The 27541-nt window shown below is 42.6% G+C and overlaps 3 protein-coding genes and 1 non-coding gene across 6 annotated transcripts in view; 1 reads left to right on the top strand and 3 right to left on the bottom strand.

Annotated features, from left to right (window-relative positions):
- Positions 1-4815, bottom strand: part of mapk14a (mitogen-activated protein kinase 14a) — a 34593-nt gene extending 29778 nt beyond the window's left edge. For both annotated transcript variants that reach the window (XM_014135703.2, XM_014135702.2), the window contains exon 1: positions 4385-4815. In XM_014135703.2, coding sequence (XP_013991178.1) covers positions 4385-4503 — 119 coding nt within the window. In that variant the 5' untranslated portion in view covers positions 4504-4815. The remainder of the gene's footprint in view (positions 1-4384) is intronic.
- Positions 4816-5272: 457 nt separating this feature from the next.
- Positions 5273-27002, bottom strand: elapor1 (endosome-lysosome associated apoptosis and autophagy regulator 1). 2 transcript variants are annotated; one of them, XM_014135706.2, is made up of 22 exons: positions 26984-27002; positions 19751-19871; positions 18974-19154; positions 18535-18682; positions 18210-18290; positions 17934-18039; positions 17441-17590; positions 14026-14114; positions 11710-11911; positions 11232-11360; positions 10764-10854; positions 10395-10500; positions 10071-10208; positions 9545-9805; positions 9131-9310; positions 8691-8841; positions 8344-8437; positions 7998-8099; positions 7588-7714; positions 7198-7376; positions 6809-6974; positions 5273-6536 (listed from the first exon to the last, which is right to left on the bottom strand). In XM_014135706.2, the coding sequence occupies exons 3-22, from the start codon at positions 19120-19122 to the stop codon at positions 6468-6470; spliced, it is 2718 nt and encodes a 905-aa protein (XP_013991181.1). In that variant the 5' UTR covers positions 19123-19154; positions 19751-19871; positions 26984-27002; the 3' UTR covers positions 5273-6467. The 2 variants fall into 2 exon arrangements, with proteins under 2 accessions (XP_013991181.1, XP_013991179.1); XM_014135704.2 differs by lacking the exon at positions 26984-27002 and adding an exon at positions 23658-23937.
- cfap276 (cilia and flagella associated protein 276) lies at positions 24675-26460 on the top strand. The gene is made up of 5 exons (XM_014135707.2): positions 24675-24836; positions 24978-25094; positions 25331-25446; positions 25595-25710; positions 26059-26460. Exons 1-5 carry the CDS (start codon positions 24759-24761, stop codon positions 26127-26129), a joined length of 498 nt encoding a protein of 165 aa, XP_013991182.1. The 5' UTR covers positions 24675-24758; the 3' UTR covers positions 26130-26460.
- LOC123726272 (small Cajal body-specific RNA 2) lies at positions 26656-26955 on the bottom strand. Its single transcript, XR_006758662.1, has one exon.
- Positions 27003-27541: the final 539 nt, after the last annotated feature.

The following is a 27541-nucleotide window of genomic DNA, read 5'->3' as shown; positions in this document are numbered from 1 at the left end:
TCCTTTACAGGAAGTGGCCTGTCTGACCATTTCTTGAACTTCTTTTCCATCTCTATCTTTTACTAAGGATCTCTGCTCTAACGTGACACTTCCCACGTCTTCCATAGGCGCTCAGAGCCCGGGAAAAAACAGAATGTCGTCATTCCAGCCCCAGGCTGAAACACATTATCGCCTTTCTCAAGTGGCCGATCAAGGGACTCTGGGCTTATGCGCGTGACCCGACCGCCCCCGCCTTTGTGATTTTTTCCTCTGTTTACCGAAAAGGAGATTCCCTGTCAGAATATTATCGCTTTTCTACGAGAAAAATGGCGTAAAAATTGATTTTAAACAGCGGTTGACATGCTTCGAAGTACGGTAATGGAATATTTAGAATTTTATTGTCACGAATTGCGCCATGCGCGCGACAGTTCTTTACCATTTCGGATAGTGTCTGGAACGCACGAACAAAACGCCGCTATTCGGATATAACGATGGATTATTTTGGACCAAACCAACATTTGTTATTGAAGTAGCAGACCTGGGAGTGCATTCTGACAAAGACAACAAAAGGTAATCAAACTTTTATAATAGTAAATATGATTATGGTGAGTGCTAAACTTGCCGGGTGTCTAAATAGCGAGCCCGTGATGCCTGGGCTATGTACTTAGAATATTGCAAAATGTGCTTTCACCAAAAGCTATTTTAAAATCGGACATATCGAGTGCATAGAGGAGGTCTGTATCTATAATTCTTAAAATAATTGTTATGCTTTTTGTGAACGTTTATCGTGAGTAATTTAGTAAAATGTTAGCGAATTCCCCGGAAGTTTGCGGGGGGTATGCTAGTTCTGAACGTCACATGCTAAAGTAAAAAGCTGGTTTTTGATATAAATATGAACTTGATTGAACAAAACATGCATGTATTGTATAACATAATGTCCTAGGGTTGTCATCTGATGAAGATCATCAAAGGTGAGTGCTGCATTTAGCTGTCTTCTGGGTTTTGGTGACATTATATGCTGGCTTGAAAAATGGGTGTCTGATTATTTCTGGCTTGGTACTCTGCTGACATAATCTAATGTTTTGCTTTCGTTGTAAAGCCTTTTTGAAATCGGACAGTGTGGTTAGATTAACGAGAGTCTTGTCTTTAAATAGCTGTAAAATAGTCATATGTTTGAGAAATTGAAGTAATAGGATTTTTAAGGTTTTGAAAATCGCGCCACAGGCTGCAAGTGGCTGTTACGTAGGTGGGACGAATTCGTCCCGCCTAGCCCAGAGAGGTTAACAGGACTGGGTTCCAGTCTGTTTCTTCTCTCTTGCCAACGCCTTATGGAATTGTCACGCCAATGCTTTGTTTGACAGCGGAGTAGGCAAAAGCACAAACAGATCTGAGAACAGGCTGGCACTTCAGTAAAAGTGAATTCAAATGGTAAAACATAGATGTCAAAAGTGTAAAGAAGGGCAAGAGAACTTTGATGTCATTCAAACGGATCCCCCACACACACACTCCTATTTCCAACTGACTGGCTTTCTTGACATCTATAGTATTCTCCAGGGTATGCAATCTGGTTTCCACTCAGGTTATGGATCAGGTTATGGATGTGTCACTGCAACCTTAAAGGTCCTCAATGATGTCACCATTGCCCTTGATTCTAAGCAATATTGTGCTGCTATTTTTATTGACTTGGCCAAAGCTTTTGATACGGTAGACTATTCCATTCTTGTGGGCCGGCTAAGGAGTATTGGTGTCTCTGAGGGTTCTTTGGGCTGGTTTGCTAACTACCTCTCTCAACGAGCGCAATGTATAATGTCAGAAAATCTGCTGTCTCAGCCACTGCCTGTCACCAAGGGAGTACACCAAGGCTCGATCCTAGGCTCCACGCCTTTCTCAATTTACATCAACAACTTAGCTCAGTCTGTAGGAAGCTCTCTCATCCATTTATATGCAGATGATACAGTCTTATACTCAGCTGGCCCCTCCCTGGAAGTTGTGTTAAATGCTCTACAACAAAGCTTTCTTAGTGTCCAACAAGCTTTCTCTACCCTTAACCTTGTTCTGAACACATCCAAAACAAAGGTCATGTGGTTTGGTAAGAAGAATGCCCCTCTCCCCACAGGTGTGATTACTACCTCTGAGAGTTTAGAGCTTGAGGTAGTCACCTCATACAAGTACTTGGGAGCATGGCTAGATGGTACAGTCTTTCTCTCAGCACATATCAAAACTGCAGGCTAAAGTTAAATCTAGACTTGGTTTTCTCTATTGTAATCGCTCCTCTTTCACCCCAGCTGCCAAACTAACCCTGATTCAGATGACCATCCTACCCATGCACTCTATACTCCTCTGTAAACTGGTCATCTCTGTATACCCAGCGCAAGACCCACTGGTTGATGCTTATTTATAAAACCCTCTTAGGCCTCACCCCCCCTATCCGAGGTATCTACTGCAGCCCTCATTCTCCACATACAACACCCGTTCTGCCAGTCACATTCTGTTAAAGGTCCCGAAAGCACACACATCCGTAGGTCACTCCTCAACAGTTCGCTGCAGCTAGCGACTGGAACGAGCTGCAACAAACACTCAAACTGGACCGTTTTATCTCCATCTCTTCATTCAAAGACCCAATCATGGAGACTCTTACTGACAGTTGTGGCTGCTTTGTGTGATGTATGGTTGTCTCTACCTTCTTGCCCTTTGTGCTGTTGTCTGAGCCCAATAATGTTTGTACCATGTTTTGTGCTGTTGCCATTTTGTGTTGCTACAATGTTGTTGTCATGTTGTGTTGCTACCATGCTGTGTTGTCATGTGTTGCTGCCTTGCAATGTTGTCGCCTTAGGGCTCTCTTAATGTAGTGTTGTCTCTCTTGTTGTGATGTGTGTTTTGTCCTATATTTATATTGTATTTATTTTTTATTTTTAATCCTGGGCCCCCGTCCCCACAGGAGGCCTTTTGGTAGGCCATTTTTGTAAACAATTATTGGTTCATAACTGACTTGCCTAGTTAAAGAAAGATGAAATAAATACAACATTTTCTCATCTAAGAAGAAAGTCAAGACAGACACATTTCCTCAATATCTAAGGAGCAAGAGAGAGTTATCACATATCTGGCATACAATCTATAGCTATGTTTTCAATACTTGGCGTTACAGGTTAGCTATACAAAACGCTGCATAGATGTCTCAACTGGCCTGCTCTTGGCGATACCGTCTCCATTCTCGATTTGGGGAAATGTCAGTGTCCAGTTGCAGGTCCGTCTACAAAAGCCAAAGAAAACTACAAAAGATTTGAAATCTGTGTTTTATATAGCTAGAGGTGGTGCCTCCCATTTTATCTGCTGCAGATCTAGCATTTCTCACATCTTTGCAGGAACTAGTCGTTTCTATGCACACTGCCACGTGAAGAAGTAGATGACAGTACATCATACAATGCAACCAAAAAAGATCTACACACGCAAGAGGCATTTCTCACTAGATACAAAACATTGATTTAATATCTTAGTAGTTTCCTCTGGTTTTTGTAGACCCACCTGCAATGGACCTTTATAAGATGCCCTTTTCCCCAAATCAAGAATTTAGACAGCATTGCCAAGACCAGGTTATAGTTGAGACATCTATGCAGCGTTTTGTATAAGGTAACCTGCAACGCCCATTAATGGAAACATAGTTATCAGATATCTAGCGTACAATATGCACCTAGTCAAGACAGTAAATCAATTAGCCATATATCCTGCTTAAAGTAATTTGGTTTGACCTGTTCTGGGCATATGAGTCACCATGTCATGCAGAATTAAGTGGTATCACCGTGTGGAAGTTTAACAATAGAAGTAAGTTAGCCACAACGAGTAAGTTAGCTACAACGAGATCCACTACAAAACTGCAAACTTTGTGTCTAAATGCATTTCCCAACCAATTGGATGAAGTAGAATATAACCTAACAGAAACACTCGGTACACATCAGAGAGAAAACAATTGGATGTTAGATGGCAACAATTAACTGTTAGTTCCCAACTCTTTGTGGCTATCAATTTGCATAATATTTTGAATACTTCAATACGTTTCAAATGGACGTTGCTATTCGGATAACGTTACAATGTCAGCCTATAAAAGTGGCTGGACACATTTAAACCGTGCACGTAACAGTTAGCTAGTAAACGTGGCTGGGGACATGGCAACATTTCATACCGCAACATATGCGTCTGACTAATGTTATTCTATTGTGTGAACACAGACTGGTTGGGGCATGCTCGCTCTCGCTGACACGGTTCGAGAATCGAGAGGGCCCGTGGTCGCGCGGCGTTCTGTTCCGAATGTAACTACCTAACTGGCATGCTAACGTCAGCGTCTATGCAGGCCTCGTACAAATCAATAGCTAACTCTGCGTAGACATAGGACAAAAACCGTGTAAATTACCAAACTGATCCGTAGGCCCCGGACCCGACTGGAGACAACGTCTGGTAGCGTTCTGGTACCTCCCAAATCGTCTTGTTCACCTCCTGTCGATAAAACGTGGGTCTTTCTTTCAGCGACATTCCTGCAGAACAACCCTCAAACTGCAAGTTGTGACTTCTTCTTTTTGTTGGTCAAAGGTGTCAACTAGACTCGTGCAACTAACGTAAGTTCGCTAACTACTGCACTAGCTTGTTTAAAAAACTGCTCGGAAACTCGTATCAACTTTAGTAGATGCGGTTTGTAATGTTCGTTCGTAGCGAGGTGCACAATTATTTAAATGACGGTGAGAAAGCGTTTCTACTCCGATTTGTGTTCAGGCTACCGGGATTTCACTATGTTACATACACCTCGCTCCTATGCTGCAACAACAAAATGTCGCGAAATGAGATCTAAATCCTTCTAGTCGCTCAAAGGACAAACCACGGAGTTTCTAACCCCAGAGGCGCAACATCACGAGACTTCCGGGAACGCTTGTGAAACAAACCAAGCGGACCAGTTTGGGCTTTGAGAAGTGAAAAATGATTCCTTAGTTGTTCATTTTGTCGAAATCTAAAGGCACAACTTAGATTCGAGCCAATGCCTTAAGTAGTGGAGCATTTTATTACTCCAACCTCTTGAAAGTTATAAACTGACACATTTAATTTTTGTGTCGAGAAAATAAAGTGCCGTTGATTTGACGGCCTACACATGCGTAGTTCGGCGCGAGACCGTTAGACGGTGACGTCTTTCTGCGCATGAGCTTAGCTAGCCAACGTCGCCATGACATCGCTTACACGCGTTATCGGGGAGATGGAGTTTCTGCATATCTTCATACTGTAATGTCTTTGGACAAATCTTTTTTTCACAGAACCTTTTTCAGAAGTTTATTTAAGAGCATAGACAAACAGTGAATTTAATGCTAAGAAAATTACTTTCAAGAGTCAATAAATGAAACATATCAAACATTAAGTAAATGGCTCCATTTCCAAATCAAATAAAACTATACCCCAGTACTGGAGTAGAAATAAGATACAGTAATGCTTTTTAACCAAATAATTTTGGCAACAGACAGTTGGATTTCTTTTTAAATACATATATTTTAAAGATGTATTGCCACAAGGAAGACCCATAATGGCCTTTAATAATGAAAATGCACACGTTACTGTAAGACATAATTAATTCAACAAAAGCACAGGTTCACATGTTTTGTGAAAATACATCAAAAATATTGTTGAAAATAAATCTCACCATAAAAGATCAGGTACCCATTAAGGTTTCTACATGGCTGCAAACTGTATTGCTATTAGCAGAGCAACAAAACACCAACACGATTTCATAGGAAATGTATTCTCCTTCTGGAAACATGCGTTTGTTTTGATATGACCAAATACATAAAAAACTTCAGATGAAAAAAATAATCCCATTATCTAGTCCTTGCAACATCCCAGAGATGTTGAGGGTTTAAATTGAGAGTGTTTCTGAACAAAAGGTTTGCTCTGTTCATCTCTCTGTGAACTTATAAAGACTTCCATCATGTTCCGGCTGTTCCATTCATTCCTTTCTGTTTGGTTTAGAATATATGCTTCTTGTCCATTGGTGCTATGCAGTCAGGGGAGCAACATTCATACTGTTCAGGACGGTGCAACATTGCAGAACGTTCCCATAGAAATGTATAGGGTTGCAGAATTCCGGTAACTTTCCTCAAGTTTTCTAGAAATCCTGGTTGGAGGAATCCCAGATTTCCCGCTTATTCCCTCCTGATTCCAGGAATCTTCCACCTGGGATTTCTGGAAAACCTGGGAATTTTGAAACCCTACTTGTGTAGAACAGGTAGAATGGGGTCCAGGAAATCGTCAACTCTATTTAATACATTTCTATCTGCAAGGCTCTTTACATTTCAACTCGATGAATAATTAATACATCCCATATGTGTTCCTTCATCCAGAGGTTGAAGGAGGTTTCGGGTACTCTTCTAGCTCAGGGGTTTCCAAACTGGGGGGGGTCCATCAGAGGCTTATCATTTTTAGGGCGCTGCAGCATAAAAAAACATTTGGGAATCCTCGCTCTAGCTCATCTCCATCTCCAAACCTGATGATGACTTCAGGGGAACAGAGTCAAATCCATCTGACGATCTCTGTGGAAACACATCAAATACAGTTGTTCTCATTTTAGAGTTATCAAAACATTCATGGATAAGATAGTAACTATTTTATGTACTACTTTCCATTGCAATTTCAATGGGAAACGTCTCTTGGAGTTTTGAGTTACAGTATTACAGACACAGGTCAGAAATTTTATAACAAAAATATCTTTGCAATGCAAAATATGTATACAAACCACATACAGTGATACAGATATTGTGTCCAGTTCCCTGTATAAGGAGGACTCATGTCTTTTTGGCCTCACCTCTCTGGAGAAGGACTTGATCTTCGTGAAGAAGGATTTCTTGGTGAGGTAGATGAGGTCGTCCTCTGCATCTTCTCCCTCCATGATGGCACAGCTGTCTGCAGCAGGCAGCTCACACTCCTTATCTCCAGCAGTCATCATCAGTTTGGAGTACTTATATTCCAGTCTGCACATGGAGGGGAGGAAAAACACACACTGTCACTGGTGCACCAATATACACACACACACAAATGCACACAAGTGCATGCACACAGTCCACAAAGACTCCTGTCACTCCTCAAATGCATGCACAGGTGTACACACACACACACCCCACCAGTCCTCAAAAAGGCTACAGTCATGTTTACACACGTGCACACACACACACACATAGACAAACTATATCTTACTTGCGAGTTCTCTTCCAGAAGTAGCAGCTGATGCTGATGAGCAGTACGGCAGCGACCGTCCCTGTGGACACTCCGACCTTCAGCCAGAAGTCCAGGGTCACACAGGCACTGACCGTCTGGGCAGGAAGGGACACACCACCAGTACACTGCAGGGGCTGCTGCCACACGTAGGTGGTTCTCTGAAAGAGAGAGACACACATACACACATGAGTATAATTTGGCTGTTTTGATAGTGTTATCGTAAGTACATTAGACAACGTCCCTAGTTAAGAATCAAAAAGCTGCAAAGGACTGTCTGGCATGATGTAGAAGCTTTTTGGAGCCGTATGCGCCAAAGCCAGAATAGAAGAGTATAAGGAAGCAGGACTCTGTACTAATGTAATATCTTACCTGTATTCCCTGAATGCAGGCGCTGACTATCTCTCTGTAGTGGCTCTCTGTACAGAGTGGACAGGCATACGGAGACCGCCACAGGAAATGGAAGGAGCAACCGTCACACGTCCCCTCTGAACATTTACTGGACAGGGCAACAAAGACCGAATCAAATGTTAAGGTTCCCCTAGCAACTGCTGGCGCTCTGCTCTTATTCGGCACGCTGTAGTCTACCAGACATCACACAGTACAGCTGGGGTCAAGGCTAAGCTGTAATAGCAAGTCTTTATTTGAGGTGGTGTAGTACTTGTAGTTCCACCATTATTCCACAGGAAGTCACTCTCTGTACTAGTATCAGTGTGTCTGTCAGTTCAGCCACAGTCTCTATAGCTTCCTTCAGTCAGTTAGTCATGTACAGTAGTCCATACCCTGGGAGTGTAATCTGGTCTTTGCCTGTCACTGTAGGATCACATCTCAGTCTGATGGTGGTTGTCCTTCCTTTTTTACACGCCTGTGTTGTTTCACTGGACCTGTGGTGGACATAATATGACTTCTAAATACAGAGTCCAGTGGCAGATAAAGAGAGGTTGTATTGTACCGAGTTGGGATAGTACTCTATTATAGAACAACAAAATAGCCACCACTAGAACATCTAGAATGTCTCTGCATTACAATTTCAAAACTACTGGCTTAAAAGTATTCAAAACCCCCTGGAACACTAACAGATTTGTTTTATTTGAAAACCCAGATTGATGATGATGATGATGATGATACCTGTAGTAGAAAATGACATCAGGCAGGTTGGACTTGGTAATGAAAGAGCTCTCAAGAGAGGCAATGCTATCCAGAGATGTGTCAGAGGTAACCCCTTCAGACAGAAACAGAACATGTTAAAGAGAGGAGAAACATCGACACAGCAATGGTGACAGGCTTTTCTGTACACCACCCTGTTGATCATGATCAGTTGGTAAAGTTACCCAACAAAGAAAATGGACAATAATGTGCATGCTTGGCTTCATGCAAAGCCGTCCCCAAGCCCCTTTACCAGCTAGGTGATTTTTTGGTGTGTATCCATTGCTATTTGAGAGGGATGCGCCATGGAGTAAAGCTTGATCTCTTACCAATGAGTGTGTCCCCGATAGTGAAGGGTTGTGATGACACCACACTCTGACCTCTAACCTCAGAGGGCACCACAGTGGACTGGCAGGCGTAACCTCTGACCTCCTTCCTGCTCTCTGTCACGTTGTCCACGCACACCGCCACCTCTCTGCCCTACATGGGTCACAACAGAGAATCACCATTAATGTGAGTTTCTGTGTAACCATCGTTACTGTTTTCAAGGGGTAAATCTCAAAGGTATTTTTCTTGATTCCTTGCGTCCTATTTCCTTGCATCAGAGGGAAGCGAGAAGAGCCTTCGAGGAGATAGAAAGAGGAGATCTTCTCCAATGCTCTCCTCTGACATGTTGATGAGGTATGAAGAGAGGATGCAAGGACGCGAGGAAAATACTTTCGAGATTGACCAAAGGTCTATTCTAAATGTAACATCCATCAGCCCGTACCTCTTCTCCACAGAGACCGACCCTGAACTGGTGGAAGTATCGGAGGCCTTTACTGGTGAAGCGTGGACTGCTCTGGAAGCTGGTGATGTTAGCCAGGGGGGTGAAGTCATATTGGAGGACCTCTCCTCCGCCGGTGGACTGCAGGTCCAGTCTACAGTCGCTAACACAGGCTGAGTGGGCCTGTGAGGGGATGGGGGGGAGAAACAGAATGACCATACATTATCATGGACACAAATGTATTATCATTATCGTGGAAACAATGGCTTTAAAAATGCAACAATGATGCATTGATCTTTATTAGTACTTTGATTTGTGTTCCGTTCCCAGCTGTAAACCTTTACGCGCAGGCCTACATTATCTGATCAATGCACGAATACAACAGTTCTTCAGTTCGTCGCCGATCCCTTTCCTTACCTTGTTGCTGTGCGTATTGGGTCCACAGTGGATACAGGCTGCCTCCCCTACGGTCTGATCAGCCCTGATGAAGGTGTTGGGAGGGCAGCTCTTACACACGCCTGTCCCGTTGACCATGTAGTGGCCTGGAGGGCAGGGGACGCATTCTGAGGCCGACCCGGAGCCCAAGGCACAGTGGCGACACTGAGAGGCCACACCACCCACCACGTTGGTGATTTGGACAGTGTACATCTTGGCAAAGTCACCGCTGTACTGCCTCACCTGAGGAGAAGTTAGGGACAGTACTCAGAGTACGGAAGGCTATGCCACACTAGTCAAACACACATCACTCCTTCATAAGGGGCTGAAATGTTATTGTGGAGTTGAGTCATGCAGAGATGCATTGTTGGCGGAGATGTGTTAGTGTTTCGTATGACATGGGGCGTGTTGACCCTCGGGTAAAGGTCCACTTTCTGTGATGGAAAGCTCGGCAATGAAATGGCTAAAATTTCCATGTGTTGAGTGTGTCTGTGTCCATCAATCTCACCTCACTGTAGGCTTGGGTGCGTTGGAAGCCCCAGGTAAAGCTGACGGTGCTGTTGCTCTTCACTAGGTAGGAGTAGGACTGTTTCCTGGTCGTGCCACTCCAGTGCTCCACCATGTCATTGGTCCTCTCACTGTAACCCTGGGAAAAGAACAAGAAGAACACTTATATTTCATCCATTTTCCTTACGGGCCACAGAATATGTATTTTTGTTTCCATCAATATTACAACTCTGTAGGTCTTGAATACGGATAAACCAAATGCACTATGTGACTACAAATACTTTAAATAGTTGCATGAAGTGTGGCATGAGATATTCTCTCTCACGGCCATAAAGTAGAGGGTACAATCAGCGGTGCACTGGGTCTCAAAGACAAAGGAGATCCGCGACAGTTCACTCCTCTCATCATCTTTAGCCACCGAGTGAGGCAACCTAGGGATACAGAAAATATTTAAGGTAACATCTATTTTACTACAGCCACATCAATACATGACACCTACTGTACAACACATATACTGTAACATTACACATACAGTAATTATGCAAATATGTTACATTCAAGGGTAACCCTTTTCTAGAAGGGTACCTATCTAAAGGACTTTATAACACATTCATAACTCCTACATAACTCAATCATAAGCAGTTTCATTCAGGTGTTTGTTGTAACTTCCACAGATTGATCCTGTGAGCCCTACCTGTATCCAGGGACAGTGAGTGAGAGCATCATGTAGTCAGAGTCCAGATCCCCTTGGGTGGTGTAGATGTACTCTCCTGCCACCTCCCATCCTGTCAGTCACAACAACAGATCAACAATCAATAACTTCACAGACCACCAACAGAGAGTGCACATCACGTCGAATGCAACACTCAGGATGAAGTAAATTACTGTATGACTGCTCATTCAAAAGTAGGCCTTTTTCACACTGCTGAATTTAGCCAAACCCGAGCCAAGCAGAGCTGTACCAGCTGTCCTGGTTACACATCCAAATCACCACTGTGCGGTTCGGGTCAGCGCGACAGTGTAAAAAGGGTATTTGAGTCCTTTACATATGTACCAGTGCTCCTGAGTCACTGTAACTATTACCTATTCATAACCAGGCCAGCCCATTACAACTTGGTTTGGTTTGCCTCAGTAGAGTGAAAAAGGTATTAGAGTCCCTTACCCGTGCTCCTGACTGAGTCGCTGTACTCCCGGCTGTAGACAGAGCTCCTCATGTTGTCGGGCATCTTGTTCCACCACTTGTACTCAAAGCCCACCACCGGCTCTGTTCCGACAGGACACTCTGCACAGGCTGCACATAGAGTATGGATAGAGAGTGTTCGATAAAGAGACAATAGATAGGGTTTGTTGCCCACCAGCGGCCCTCAAGCAATCAGCACAGGTTGGATAAGGACATGAGGGATTGAGAGCTACTGTTAAAATGGGTTTACATTTGTGCCAAAGTGGTCTTATGTCCCAAAGGGGACATAGAGGATTAAGTAAATAATTAATGTGACAAAAGATCTGACAGCATAAAAACATTGGCATAAGTTGTTGCGGAATGTTCCTCGTATAGCACCTAGCACAAAACATAGCACAATAATGTCTATTTCCATGAATACATTTTGATCAATCGTTACGTTGAGGAGGGGTTTTTCCACCTGTTCCATTGGAGTAGGATCCGTGAGGACAGGGCTCGCAGCCTGAGGTGTTGGTGACAGAGAAGCCAGGGTTACAGGGAGGGCAGGTCTCCATCTGTCCAGAGGCTGGTAGCTTCACCGCTCCTCCAGTACTGTTATCCACTGCCCCTTCAACGATCTCACTACAGATCTTTGGCTCGATCCACTTGTACATCAGCTGGGTCTAAGAAACACAGCAAGAGAGGTATGAATTACATTTACATTTTAGACATTTAGCAGACACTCTTATTAAGGTATAATAGGTGCAATCAACTAAGGGAGGTAAAATAACCACATATCACATCACTGTACAGTACCAGTCAAAAGTTTGGACACACCTACTCAGTCAAGGGTTTTTCTTTATTTTTACTATTTTCTACATTATAGAATAATAGTGAAGACATAAAAACAATGAAATAACACATATGGAATCATGTAGTAACCAAAAAAGTGATGAACAAATCAAAATATATTTTATATTTGAGATTCTTCAAAGTATCCACCCTTTACCTTGATGACAGCTTTGCACACTCTTGGCATTCTCTCAACCAGCTTCATGAGGTAGTCACCTGGAATTATTTTCCAAGAGTCTTGAAGGAGTTCCCACATATGCTGAGCACGTGTTGGCTGCTTTTCCTTCACTCTGCGGTCCAACTCATCCCAAACCATCTCAATTGGGTTGAGGTCGGGTTATTGTGGAGGCCAGGTCATCTGATGCAGCACTCCATCACTCTCCTTCTTCGTCAAATAGCCCGTACACAGCCTTGAGATGTGTTTTGGGTCATTGTCCTATTGAAAAATAAATGGGATGGCGTACCGCTGCAGACTGCTGTGGTAGCCATTAAGTGTGCCTTGCATTCTAAATAAATCACTGCCAGTGTCACCAGCAAAGCACTCCCACAGCATCCCACCTCCTCCTCCTCCATGCTTCACAGTGGGAACCATACATGCAGAAATCATCTGTTCACCTACTCTGCGTCTCACAAAGGCAGAGGTTGGAACCAAAAATCTCAAATTTGGACTCATAAGACCAAAGGACAGCTTTCCACTGGTCTAATGTCCATTGCTCATGTTTCTTGGACCAAGCAAGTCTCCTCTTTTTATTGGTGTCCTTTAGTAGTGCGTTCTTTGCAGCAAATCGACCATGAAGGCCTGATTCACACAGTCTCCTCTGAACAGTTGATGTTGAGATGTGTCTGTTACTTGAACTCTGTGACGCATTAATTTGGGCTGCAATCTGAGTTGCAGTTAATTGCCAATTTCTGAGGCTGGTAACTCTAATGAACTTATCCTCTGCAGCAGAGGTAACTCTGTGTCTTCCTTTCCTGTGGCGGTCATCATGAGAGCCAGTTTCATCATAGCGCTTGACGGTTCTTGTGACTGCAATTGAAGAAACTTTCAAGTTTTTTGACATTTTCAGGATTGACTGACCATGTCTTAAAGTAATGATGGACTGTCATTTCTCTTTGCTTATTTGAGCTGTTCTTGCCATTATATGGACTTGGTCTTTTACCAAATAGGGTTATACATTTTACATTTTAGTCATTTAGCAGACACTCTTATCCAGAGCGACTTACAGTAGTGAATGCATACATTTCATACATTTTTTTTCTTCGTACTGGTCCCCCGTGGGAATCGAACCCACAACCCTGGCGTTGCAAACACCATGCTCTACCAACTGAGCCACACGGGACCCATCTTCTGTATACAACCCCTACCTTGTCACAACCCAACTGATTGGCTCAAAAGCATTAAGGAAAGAAATTCCACAAATTCACTTTTAACAAAGCAGACATGTTAATTGAAATGCATTCCAGGTGACTATCTCATGAAGCTGGTTGAGAGAATGCCAAGACTGTACAAAGCTGTCATCAAGGCAAAAGGTGGCTACTTTGAAGAATCTCAAATATAAAATATATTTTGATTTGTTGAACACTTGTTTTGGTTATTACATGATTCCATATGTGTTATTTCATAGTTTTGATGTCTTCACTCTTATTCTACAATTTAGAAACAAATTTAAATAAAGAAAAACCCTGGAATGAGAAGGTGTGTCCAAACTTTTGACTGGTACTGTATATATGCTACATTATGGCTAATCATCATGACTGAGTACATACTGGTTGAATAGAACCTGTCAGGACTAAACAGGAAATCAATATGTAAGGAAAGCTGATACCAACTCCAGCTGGTGGTCACTGCAGTGACCTGAGCCATGAAAAAACAACTGACTGCTCACATAAGAACAGCATTGTCAGTCAGCTTCATTTACTTTCTCATTTACTTATCCCATATTACCTGTCCTTTGGAGTCACATGGGGTGTGTGTGTAGAAGTAGTCACTGGTGGTACATGCAGGCCTCTGCTTGCAGCTCCCTGATCCGGCCTCTGGAAGAAGAGTTTGAACAAGGAAACCAGGGTTGTGTTCAGTAGGTTGTGTTCAGTCACATTTTGAAACAGAGTGGTAGTGCACGAACTTGTCCAATAACAAAACAGATTTTTGTTGTCTGTTGCTAAACATTTTGTTACGGTGTACCCAACTGAACACGACTCAGGGAAAAACCGCCAGGAGGCAGGAGAAAAACACAACCACCATTAAGATCCAGAGATACCACACACACTTAGACTAAGTCAACTAACCACACAGCCTGTGCATTTCATTGAACCAAGAGCATATACAGTATATTTGCATACATTACATACGTGTGTGGTGACTTGCAAATGAGCAATCCACTATTCAAGCGGTTGTAACAGGGAGAACTATCTAGTTTACATACACTTAGGTTGGAGTCATTAAAACTCGTTTTTCAACCACTCCACAATTTCTTGTTAACAAACTATAGTTTTGGAAAGTCGGTTAAGACATCTACTTTGTGCATGACACAAGTATTTGTTCCAACAATTGTTTACAGACAGATTATTTCACTTATAATTCACTGTATCACAATTCCAGTGGGTCAGAAGTTTACATACACTAAGTTGACTGTGCCTTTGAACAGCTTGGAAAATTCCAGAAAATGATGTCATGGCTTTAGAAGCTTCTGATAGGCTAATTGACATAATTTGAGTCAATTAGAGATGTACCTGTGGATGTATTTCAAGGCCTACCTTCAAACTCAGTGCCTCTTAGCTTGACATCATGGGAAAATCAAAAGAAATCAGCCAAGACCTGAGAAAAATAATTGTAGACCTCCACAAGTCTGGTTCATCCTTGGGAGCAATTTCCAAACACCTGAATGTACCACGTTCATCTGTACAAACAATAGTACGCAAGTATAAACACCATGGGACCATGCAGCCGTCATACCGCTCAGTAAGGAGACGCGTTCTGTCTCCTAGAGATAAACGTACTTTGGTGCGAAAAGTGCAAATCAAATCCCAGAACAACAGCAAAGGACCTTGTGAAGATGCTGGAGGAAACAGGTACAAAAGTATCTATATCCACAGTAAAATGAGTCCTATATCGACATAACCTGAAAGGCCGCTCAGCAAGGAAGAAGCCACTGCTCCAAAACCGCCATAAAAAAGCCAGACTACGGTTTGCAACTGCACATGGGGAAAAAGATAGTACTTTTTGGAGAAATGTCTTCTGGTCTAATGAAACAAAAATAGAACTGTTTGGCCATACTGACCATCATTATGTTTGGAGGGAAAAGGGAGAGGCTTGCAAGCCGAAGAACACCATCCCAACCGTGAAGCACGGGTGTGGCAGCATCATGTTGTGGGGGTGCTTTGCTGCAGGAGGGACTGGTGCACTTCACAAAAAAATGATGAGGATATATTAAAGCAACATCTCAAGACGTCAGTCAGAAAGTTAAAGCTTGGTCGCAAATGGGTCTTCCAAATGGACAATGACCACAAGCATACTTCCAAAGTTGTGGCAAAATGGCTTAAGGACAACAAAGTCAAGGTATTGGAGTGGCCATCACAAAGCCCTGACCTCAATCCTATAGAAAATTTGTGGGCAGAACTGAAAAAGCGTGTGCGAGCAAGGATGCCTACAAACCTGACTCAGTTACACCAGCTCTGTCAGGAGGAATGGGCCAAAATTCACCCAACTTATTGTGAGAAGCTTGTGGAAGGCTACCCAAAACGTTTGAACCAAGTTAAACAATTTAAAGGCAATGCTACCAAATACTAATTGAGTGTATGTAAAATTCTGACCCACTAGGAATGTGATGAATGAAATAAAAGCTGAAATAAATCATTCTCTCAACTATTATTCTGACATTTCACATTCTTAAAATAAAGTGTTGATCCAAACTGACCTAAGACAGAGAATTTTTACTAGGATTAAATGTCAGGAATTGTGAAAAACGGAGTTTAAATGTATTTGGCTAAGGTGTATGTAGACTTCTGACTTCAACTGTATGTAGTACCAGTCAAAAGTTTGGACACACCTACTCATTCCAGGGTTTATCTTTATTTGAAAAAATGTGTTTGAGACAAATAAGTTGTGTTGTGACAAGGTAGGGTTGTTATACAGAAGATAGCCCTATTTGGAAAAAAACAAATCCATATTATGTCAAGAACAGCTCAAATAAGCAAAGAGAAATGACAGTCCATCATTACTTTAAGACATGAAGGTCAATCAATCCTGAAAATGTCAAGAACTTTGAAAGTTTCTTCAAGTGCAGTCGCAAAAACATAAAGTGCTATGATGAAACTGGCTCTCATGAGGACCGCCACAGGAAAGGAAGACCCAGAGGATAAGTTCATTAGTTACCAGCCTCAGATTGCAGAATGTTTCACAGAGTTCAAGTAACAGACACATTTCAACATCAACTGTTCAGAGGAGACTGTGTGACAAGCAGGCCTTCATGGTCGAATTGCTGCAAAGAAACCACTACTAAAGGACACCAATAAGAAGAAGGGACTTGATTGGGTCAAGAAACACGAGCAATGGACATTAGACCGGTGGAAATCCGTCCTTTGCTCTGATGAGTCCAAATTTGAGATATGTGGTTCCAACCGCCGTGTCTTTGTGAGACGCAGAGTAGGTGAACGGTTGATCTCCGCATGTGTGGTTCCCACCGTGAAGCATGGAGGAAGAGGTGTGATAGTGTGGGCGTGCTTTGCTGGTGACACTGTCAGTGATTTATTTAGAATTCAAGGCACACTTAACCAGCATGGCTACCACAGTATTCTGCAGCGATACTTCATCCCATCTGTTTTGCACTTAGTGGGACTATCATTTGTTTTTCAACAGGACAATGACCCAAAACCCACCTCCAGGCTGTGTAAGGGCTATTTGACCAAGAAAGAGAGTGTTGGAGTGCTGCATCAGATGACCTGGCCTCCACAATCACCTGGCCTCAACCCAATTGAGATGGTTTGGGATGAGTTGGACCGCAGAGTGAAGGAAAAGCAGCCAACAAGTGCGCAGCATATGTGGGAACTCCTTCAAGACTGTTGGAAAAACATTCCTCATGAAGCTGGTTGAGAGAATGCCAAGAGTGTGCAAAGCTGTCATCAAGGGAAAGGGTGGCTATTTGAAGAATCTCAAATATAAAATATATTTAATTTGTTTAACGCTTTTCTGGTTACTACATGACTCAATGTGTTATTTCATAGTTTTTATGTCTTCACTATTATTCTACAATGTAGAAAATTGTAAAAAAAAATATATTTTTAAAAATACAAAAAACTTTAATGAGTAGGCGTGTCCAAACGTTTGGACTGGTACTGTAGTTGGTGCTAGAATGCAAACATACCTGCATATTTGTCTACTTCACACTGCTGGCACACCGTGGCTCCCTTGTTGGAGTAGGAGTCAGCAGGGCAGGGGGTACAGTGAGCAGAGCCTGGCTTGGCGCTGTAGGTCCCAGGTTTACAATGGAAACACTCTGACGTATAGGCAACCCCTGGAGGAGCAGGACGATTATCAATCAGTAATGATTAACAGAAACGTGAGTAAGAAGAGGTGTGCATCTTAGCTTTTCAGTTTTTCACATTGCAGCACTTTTGAGGGGTGGCCCCAACCGGACGTAAACCTAGGTTCAGCGACTGTCAAACCGTTACACCAAGAGATCTGAATCTCTTGACGAGTTTGCTAGGTGTTGGGTCTACAAATTGCTCAAATGTTTTGAATAATGATTACAATATTCCTGCCGGGGTATCATAATCAAGCCTAAATAAACAAGGGAGGGCAATCTGCAAACAATTCAGGATAAAAAAATGATGACATTGATGACTGCTGTATAGTACCTGAGATAGCAATGTTGCGAAGCAGTACAGGTTTGACAGCACTGCCCACCAGTGCAAAAGACGTGGTCCTCCAGTAGAGCACGTTGTTGCCTCGATTCAGCTTCAACTGGACAGAGACAGAGAGCGAGAGAAACCTTTGGGGTCATACATAAACTCTCTTAATAGACATTAGCATAGCTCACGCAGACAAGATTTGGTTTAAGGTTCTGAGATTAGGGTCACCACCCCACCATGCTCAGTGTACGGACATGTGGTGGCTATATTAGTAAGACTCACATTGTGGGGAGTCCAGTCTTTCTCTGAGGTACTCATCCAGCGACCCTCAGAGTCTGTGGACTCGCACTGGTCATTCTGAACCTGGATGGAGGACAAGACAGTGCGAGGAGATCAATACAACATGGCTGCCTGACACACACAGTTGAGTTCATTACAGTTACTCGTTTAGATAGCATGGAGACGATGGAGATCGATTGAGGAGCACATCACGTAGCCCTGTCCATTGGAATGAATTAAGAGTATCATCATGGAACACTCACATAGAACACTTAGAACATGGAACACTCACATAGAACACTTAAAACATAGAACATGCAACACTCACATAGAATTCAAAGAAGATGGTGTTGTCTGGGTAGAAGTACTCAAAGGACACAGTGCCTGCTTTCTTCAGGCTCACCGCGTAGGACAAGGTAGAGGTGCACTCATCTATGTTAGAGGCAATGTAGTCGCCTTTCGGTATCCAGGTCGAGCTATAGGGGAAGACAAAAGAGACAAATGCTGTTAGAAATAGACAGTAGCTCTAAAGGTTGAGATAAATAGTAACCAAAATAACGGTGTCTTCCAATGCATTAAACAGTATGCCGCTGTGTAGAAAGGTAGCCTGGTCCCAGATCGGTTTGTACTGTCTTGCCAACAGGAGTCGGCTACACAGATCTGGGACCAAGCTGATGTAAATGGCCATAAAATAACCGAAGCTTGAGATGGAGAGTTACTACTCTCTTCCCACACCCGCTGTAAGCAAGACAGAGAGAGATACTGACTTTGAGCAGTTGGTGTAGATGTCAGCTATGTTCATGTTCATCCCGTGTGAGATGAAGCCAGCCGGCATGCTGTCCCACTCATCGAAGGCCACGCCCGTTCCCAGAGAGTAGGTCCCACCAGAACACTTCTGACACTCCTGGCTTCCCATGTCCAGGAACTCCCCCTCGCTGCAGGAGAACGCTGGGGGGGAGGGGGAGGAGGATGAGACTAGAGCAGGCCAAGAAGACACTGTGGGTGCATCTCAATAGTCCTTTCTTTGATTCCTCACATCCTCTCTCCCCGCCTCTTCAAAACGTCAAAGGATCTGAAGAGAAGATGTCCTCCAATGGTCTCCTCACTTACCTCCGACGTTTTGAAAAGGAGGTGAGGAGAGAGAAGGTGAAGTATCAAGAGAAAGACTGAAACTTACCTTGGAACTGTGTACTGTATGTAGAGTTGTAATAAGGGTATACTTATGACTGTGATATTGGATCGTGTGTAGGGTGTTATATAGTGTAGTTAGTACATGGTATGAAAGTAGAGGAAGGTAGGGTAGGGCAGGAGGGAGGGAGGGAGGGAGGGAGGGAGGGAGGGAGGGAGGGAGGGAGGGAGGGAGGTAGGTAGGTAGGTAGGTAGGTAGGTAGGTAGGTAGGTAGGTAGGTAGGTGGGTAGGTGGGTGGGTGGGTAGGTGGGTGGGTGGGTAGGTGGGTGGGTAGGTAGGTGGGTGGGTAGGTGGGTGGGTAGGTAGGTAGGTAGGTAGGTAGGTAGGTAGGTAGGTAGGTAGGTAGGTAACTCACTACACTGTGTGCCCTTGACAGGGTCAGGAAGGCCTGTGCACGTGTCTGGTTTGTTGGGCACCGCCACCCTCCATCGAGACCCCAGCACATCGCAGTCTGTGTACTCAAAGTGGTAGTCGGACTGCAAGAAAAAACACACACAGACTCACACTTCTCAGGTATTTATATATACAGTGTGTATAGAGCCTGAACAATGGATGAAATGCTCACAAGGTAGTCCTCTAATGGTGACATTCGTTTTTTGAAAAGTATGTGGAGTGTACTAGTTTGAGATCAGTGTATTGGGACTGTTTGGAACATGACATCACACAGGTTATGACCTAATTCACAGATATCCATTCAGAGTATATTCAAGTCAACTCCTAAATAAACTCACATTCATTTTGATGGACCATTTTACGATTGTAATCATGCTCGGAGAGTCTAAAATATGTGAAATAATACATTTTGACTGATGTAACTGACTTAAAAATGTAATAACTGGCCAATACACATGATTTCTCAACATAATGCATCACCTTCAGCCGAATTTCCCTCTTAACGAGACCAACCCCCTTTCCAAATAGAAGGATCGGATCAATATTTGCGCAGTCAAGAGGCTGCTACCTCACCTGTTGTCTTAATCTCCCTCACCTTGGGGTTATTGACTTATTTAGTAGCCAAGGAAAAAGCTGGAAAAGCTGCAGACTGGGCCAACCCTTCTGTCAACAACTCATCGCAATCATCTCTTAGCAAGTCATTACAACTACAGACTGAGGACAGGCGACATAGGATGTCTTGTTTGTTTCAAGTGGCTTTGCTATAGGTGTGGCAGAGAGCGAACAAGAAACAGTAACCGTTAAGTCTTCCTTCGACAAAGGTTGCTGTGGGTGCAGCCCTCCCATCATAATGTCATCGTAGGAGTACTCTTTACTTAGAAGATGTAAGCAGTGAGTCGGTAAGCAGAATATAAAATGCATACTGAGAATATACAGAAGAGTGCAGTCTCTTCCAGGCCTGGTCCCAGATACAGTATGTTTGTACTATCATTCCAACTCCTTATCACTCGCTGACATGATAATTCCATAAGGGGTTGGCAAGACAGCAGAAACGGACTGGCACTCAGGCTCTTCTCACAGCCGCTGTGGAGTGCCGTGAGTCCTGACAAGCAAGGCTGGTACAGAGGTGAAAGTCAAGGCATCTACATAGGCTATTGGGCCATGTATGTCAAGAATTACTGGGCTGCGTCCCAAATGGCACCCTACTCCCAACCTAGTGCACTACTTTCAACCAGGGCCCAGAGGACTCTGTTCAATAGTATTGCACTGTAGAACAAGACCACTTTGCAGAGTAAACCTAACCCCCACTCTGGACCATGTAGGATTAATAGTTAACAACCAGCAGACAAATGTTCCCTCTAACACACTTCTGTTTTTTATTAGTGCAGCTTCATTAGCTTTTGTTTTAGAGATAAGGGGAGTGGGTGGGAAGAGAAGAGAGGGGGAGGGAGACAGAGAGGTAAAAGGAGACAGAGAGAGGGAGGGAGTGAAAGTGAACCGTTGACGGATCAAATGAAAATTCATAAATTGAAGATGTGCTCTGCCTGGCTCGAATCTGATACTCCTTGTTCATAAAAACATGAGTAAACCGTGGCAACGGGACATTGTGACCCTGTCTCCTCATGGTCTCACAGGCACACACACAGGTTCTGTCAGAAAACAAATCATTCTGATGAATCAGTCAGCCATGGTGTCCCTTCAACTTAATCTGCCTCTAAGCTCTCTCACCTTGAGGTAAAGGTGGCTGAAGGGTTTCCTGGAACACATTGTCCTTACATGGGCCTAATCATGATGCCAAGTCACTTGGGGATGTTAGTTCTACTATAAACTGTTTTTTTTTGCTCCAGCTGATTTTGCTAAGCATTCACGAAATGTGTACAGTTTATGAATGTGTTACGTATGACTTAAGAATGTGTTATGAAGTCTTTATGTAACCTTGTTAACCCAAACAAGGAATAATGAACGGGTCATAAATATGGCGACAACTTCCAATGCTAGCAAGCATGGTGCATATCAGCTCTCCATTCCCAACCCCAGCAACAACGTTATTGATACAAGAAATGCCTGGGCATTATCAAACGCCACAGTAGTTATGCAAATATTAAGAAGAGAAAGTAGATTACAGCCAGGAGAGTTGTTAACTGGAGAACTAAGGACTTGCTTAAGGCAGAAAACGGTTGCACACACACAGGCACCTGACTATGACTAATGAAGGCTATGTAAGCAACACCAAACTAACTGACGCCATACCAGTGTAACACATGTCCATTTAACACAGGCATCACCGTAATGTGTGCGTAGGAGACCAGTTCAGAGTGTGGTTAACAACTCTCGATAAAGAGAAATGCTGCTAGCAGAAGCCTCTACAGCAGGGGTACTCAAGTACTATTCGAGACGGTCCGGTCTCACAGATTTCCTAGGTGGAAAAGAAAGGTCTGAATGGATATTGTCATTTGTCAGCGTGGTAACAAACCCCCACCTCACAACCCATGCGACCCCAAACTGTTCACACCCCTCTTGTTGACAGAGAGAACATTTTGTAGTTTTAATGCTAATTTCCTTAAATTCTACACATTTTGCCATGGGGCAGAGAGAAAGTTTTGCCGTTTTAAAGCTAATTTCCTACAATTCTACACATTTTGCCATGTCTTATGTGTGTTCATATGATACTGGGGTGGAAGCGTGACTGAGTTCGCCCCCCAAAACAAACATTTCCCTACACCCGCAATAACATCTGCTAAATACGAATAAATGTTTTTATTTGATTTCTTTAAATGTTTTATTTGGGACCCATGGTCCGTATTGACCCCGTTCTTGGTCCGGATCCGGCCTGCAGTCTGTCTGTTGAGTACGGGAGCTCTGCAGTACTGAATTCAGTTAACATGACATTGACAAACTCTTTAGGAAAGTAGAAAATTAGGCATCTATTGTTTTTTTACGGTTAATTTCTGTATAGGCTACCTCAGAGTGAATGTGTATATGGGGTTGATGATGGTTCAACAGAGTTTTAAAATGATTACATTTGACCTCAGCGCTTAAAATAAAATAAATAGAGAACAGTTGGGCTGTTGATTAGGTCTAGGGGTACAGTTCAGCACCTCTTACCACCCAGACTCCTTCTCCCACCACCCCCCATGCTGAAAAGTGTGATACAACAGTTAAAAAACCCACCTGACCCCCACTATCTTGAAATACCATAATATTACATCAGAATTCTAAGACTTCAACAGCTCTGCATTTATATAGTCCTATAAGTGGCCATTCAGCCATGTGTGACTGTTTTGAATTCTATGGTTCTGATAACTCATTGCATCATATTTCCATAAAGCCTACAATAGCAAACGTCTATTACTCATAAAACATTCCTACTAATTGTGTGAAGGATACTTCTTCAAATACGATCAGGTTTCTAGATCATCTTCACTTATGATGGCTCGTTGTTTACAGTGTAGTGCTTTTATGGAGGTCAAATTCAGAGGTTTCTAACTGAGACATAGGCTGCATCAGACAACGTGTATGTACGTCAATATGAATGAGTTCTGCTCCAACTGATCAGTCAATATGCTTTTCATAATGGACCAGAAAAGGATGGATCATGTATTTTTAAAAGACTGCATTGAAAACTACAGGAAAATGTTTGCAATTATTTTTGTTGAAATTCCCAGCTAATTAATAGAAACTTTACAGTTTAGCTATCTGAAATCTGAGTTATACAAAATAAATGTAAAATGATGTGAAGCAATAAGATAGGTTTTGTTTAGGTTACCTAATGAAGTGCACTTTATGTTATTGTTATGCCATATGGGTGAAAATACAGTCAATTAGTCACAATTATGTTAAAAGGCAACTTATCATTCCATGCTCCTTACCTCTTTGCATATGGGCAAATCACTGGACGCATAAATTTGAACAAAAAATAGCCAAAGAAGGTGAAGAAAACGGTGTGAAGCTCGGCGCATCATCTTTCTTGAGCAGCAGGTAGGCTACAATTAACCGCTTGCAGGTCCGCTCCACGCTGGAGGTGAAACTCATGCGGGGTGGAGGGTTGAACTTATGCCACGACAGCTGACACAGCATCCTCTAGCAGTCTACCTGAGGCGCAGGCGCTTTCACTCTCTAGCTAGCGCCCTGAAAATAATTAAATAAAATACTCGTTTTTACATTTTTATTATTCAATGAATGGTCAGCATGATTGTGTATATTTTACTGACACAATCAATTATCTTTCGCATTCAAACATTCCGGGGTTTTTGCAGGCATTACCGCAGTCCACAGGTGCTTTTTGACAAGATTAGTGCTATCTGGGATCCTTGGGACGTCCATATCCTAAACCCCTACCCTTATCAAACTCTAACCTTAACGGCTTAACCCTCACCTTAACCATTTTAAACGTCAACCTCAATGGGAGGTATGGACGTCCCAATGATTCCGGATAGCACGCCCCCTTTTGACAAGGGATATAGCCAATTTTGACTTTGTGGCTGTTGTAACTAGTGGACTGGAAACCCCTGGCAAGACATGGCAATTGGTTGGGTTTACATAACAGGAAACATGAACGTGATATTACAGGGTACACTCATTGTTGTATATTTATTTTTCATTACAATATTGTTTTCCATAAATAATATCCTAGTCATTAATCATCAATTCATTATCAATTATGTTGTTTTTAAAATGCTTGTTTTTTTGTTAATGCTTGTTAATGGCATAGCGCTTGCTATATATGTTCAATAAATTACATTCGTCAAAATTGGCAAATCTAAACATTTCGTAAACTCACATTTCTGCAGAGGATGAGGAATAGGTAAATATTTGTAATAAATTATATATGTGGATGTGGTGTCACAATGAATCGCCTAGCAACCATGGTGAGTTAGTAAACATTCTAGTGCGACAAACAAGGGGATACAATTTGGCGGCAAAAGCATGTGTTTATCATCCTCAACATTGTAACATTTCCAGCTTTTATAATGCCACTAACGAGAGATCCCTTTCCTTTTCCTAAAACTGAGAACGACTACTCATTGACTGGGGCAAGGCAATGTCAGGTAGGCCTAAATTGCAGCTCTAGTACTGATGATATTTAGCTTCTTTTTTTTGCCTAAAATATATATTGTTTTACTTTTAAGTAGGCCTACATGATTTCCGCTATTTGATCAGCCTATGCATTCTTCTTTCCAAATGAACAGAAAGAGCCATTTGATAAACCAACTCACATAGCTCAAAATGACGAACCGTGGAGTCGCCTAAATGACAGGGCTACTCTAGCCAGCATCAGAAGGACTGTCCGGTATCATGACCGGCAGGTAGGCTAATAGTATTTGTCTATAATAGGCCTATGCCTATTATTAGCTTGACTCAAAGGACAACATGAAAATAAGTTGTACTAGCCAAATTCAGATAGCTAGTACAATATAAACTTATTTGACTTGACTGATTCATGCACACAGACAGAAACTGAAGAAATTCTGAATTTACATCACAAAATGACATACAAACAGAGCGATCACCTATCACATTACTGTACTCTCTCCCAACCAAGGCACCTAAAGACAGCCTAGACTTCCATCTGAAATCAACCTATGACCACCACCAGGAGTTCCTCAGTAGTAAGAACCAGACCTTATACCAGAGGGAGACTTTTACTGACGACCATGGGTGAGTGTGATGGAACGGGGAATGCTCAACTGTGGTGCTGCCGTAGTCGAGAGCTCTGGTCAAAAGTAGTGCACTATATAGGGAATAGGGTGCCAAACAGCAGCTACGGGAAGAGATTGACTCAACTAATGTAAAACTAACTCTGTAGGAGGACTCTGAAGAACCGTGGGAAACATGAAGCGGCCTTGTGTGAAACCAAGAAAGAAGTCAAAGTATGGATGAACTCACAGAAGTCTTCCATCTACAGCATTGAGGGAACAATTGGTAAGATTTCAATACAACCCTAATGACTTGTTCAATAAATAATTGATTAGCGAATACTTAGCGAATACACGCAGGCAAGAAGAGGATGAGCATGACTGAAATCCAATCTATAATCAGGAAGTCTGTGAAAGGAACATCTATCGTCACCTCAGCTCCTTCTAGTGACTGGTATATAAAGAGCTTTTTGAACATAACTACTGGGACTTCTAAAAGATTCTCCTAGTTCTGAGCTAATTGTAAAAGCCCTGGGCCTGGCCAGGTATGAGTGAAATCGGTTCTCTACTGGCCTAGGCAGGGCATTTTCCCTAACAATATATGCTAAGATTTTTTTTGTTTTTGTCTCCACAGAATCTCATCACAACGCCTCTACTAACAGGGGATACTCCAGGAAGCACGATGGGGGATTCTACTCCACCTAATAATACTGTCACACAACTCACTCAGTGGGCAATGGACATCACTCAACTTCCAGTGAACTACCCCCTACACAAGATCATTACTATATTACAGTATTCAAGTCGCTGAAACATCTTAAAATAAGCATTCCTTAACTTTGACAGCATATTTGTTGAGTGGTGGTTGCATTTTCAGCACACAAGCCAACCGTTGTGTGAAAGTATGAACCTTAGAACATCAAAATGTTTGTTTGGTTGCACATTGATCAAATGTTTGTTGCCACCTAGGCTTTTTTGTTTTAATGGGGAGGAAGCAGTAGGGCCACTGAATTTCTGCTATAAAACTAACCTGGCACACGTGTTTCCCTTCTCTCCATAAACGCTCACTACTTTTGTCCTTAACCCCATTATCTGGCTAAAATAATTGTGATCTAGCTTGTCTGGACAAGGGGTGGCTGGCGAGCTAGCCAGAAAACGTTGGCTAAGTAGCAAGCTAGCCACCTACAACAGTGTTAATTACCGTCTCAGGGGAACCATTTTTTAATTTATAGCAGATCAGAATCGCTGTTATACTCATTTGCCAGTGTGGAGAATGAGGTAAAACTACAAATCTCCTAGGCACTAGTATATCTGATCGAGTCATCACTTCTGACCATAATTTATTGTGGAGCCCTGAAGTTCATGGAAGCTTCATGCTCATCGCCTCAGGAGCTCGCATGTCGGGTACTATCATTTCAGAATCGGGGCAAGGTCAAACCCCAACCAGATCAAATAAGATCACTGTGTAGAACTATAAACAAAACAATCACACACTCATTCAGTCGTACAGGCACATCACACGCTCATACATACCACCATTCAAACAAAACAAAACTGACCGTACTGCCGCGTTGTTGAATTTATACAGCGCAGAGAATCATGGGAACTCTCGGAGGGAAGAAAGGTTGGAGTAAAATAATAGCGTGCCCTCGTGTGGCCATCAATGGTAATGTGGGCATGCCTTGTAATGAGTAGGCCTACATATAGAGTACCAGTCAAACATTTGCACACACCTACTCATTCAAGGGTTTTTCTTTATGGAATCATGTAGTAACTAAGAAAAGTGTTAAACAAATCAAAATAGATTTTATACTCTTCAAAGTAGTCACCCTTTGCCTTGACGACAGCTTTGCACACTATTGACATTCTCTCAACCAGCTTTATGAGGTAGTCACCTGGAATGAATTTCAATTGACAGGTGTGTCTTCTTAAAAGTTAATTTGTGGAATTTCTTTCCTTCTTAATGAGTTTGAGCCAATCAGTTGTGTTGTGACAAGATAGGGGTGGTATACAGATGATAGCCCTATTTGGTAAAAGACCAAGTCTATATTATGGTTCAAATATGCAAAGAGAAATGACAGTCCATCATTACCTTAAGACATGAAGTTCAGTCAATC

This window comes from Salmo salar, chromosome ssa13, assembly GCF_905237065.1.
Source record: "Salmo salar chromosome ssa13, Ssal_v3.1, whole genome shotgun sequence".
Lineage (NCBI taxonomy): Eukaryota > Metazoa > Chordata > Actinopteri > Salmoniformes > Salmonidae > Salmo > Salmo salar.
The sequence above is the reverse complement of the archived record's forward strand: the minus strand, read 5'-3'. Positions and strand labels throughout refer to the sequence as shown.

What these genes read in the sequence shown, in the direction of transcription:
- cfap276 (XM_014135707.2), top strand. Translation starts at nt 24,759, where the DNA reads ATGCCACTAACGAGAGATCCCTTTCCTTTTCCTAAAACTGAGAACGAC. An exon ending in ACTTTTACTGACGACCATGG is followed by an intron (nt 25,447 to 25,594) that starts GTGAGTGTGATG and finishes CTAACTCTGTAG; the next exon opens with GAGGACTCTGAAGAACCGTG. An exon ending in CAGCATTGAGGGAACAATTG is followed by an intron (nt 25,711 to 26,058) that starts GTAAGATTTCAA and finishes TTGTCTCCACAG; the next exon opens with AATCTCATCACAACGCCTCT.
- elapor1 (XM_014135704.2), bottom strand. Translation starts at nt 23,750, where the DNA reads ATGATGCGCCGAGCTTCACACCGTTTTCTTCACCTTCTTTGGCTATTT. An exon ending in CCAATACGCACAGCAACAAG is followed by an intron (nt 9,311 to 9,544) that starts GTAAGGAAAGGG and finishes ATCCCCTCACAG; the next exon opens with GCCCACTCAGCCTGTGTTAG. An exon ending in TCAAGTCCTTCTCCAGAGAG is followed by an intron (nt 6,537 to 6,808) that starts GTGAGGCCAAAA and finishes GTGTTTCCACAG; the next exon opens with AGATCGTCAGATGGATTTGA.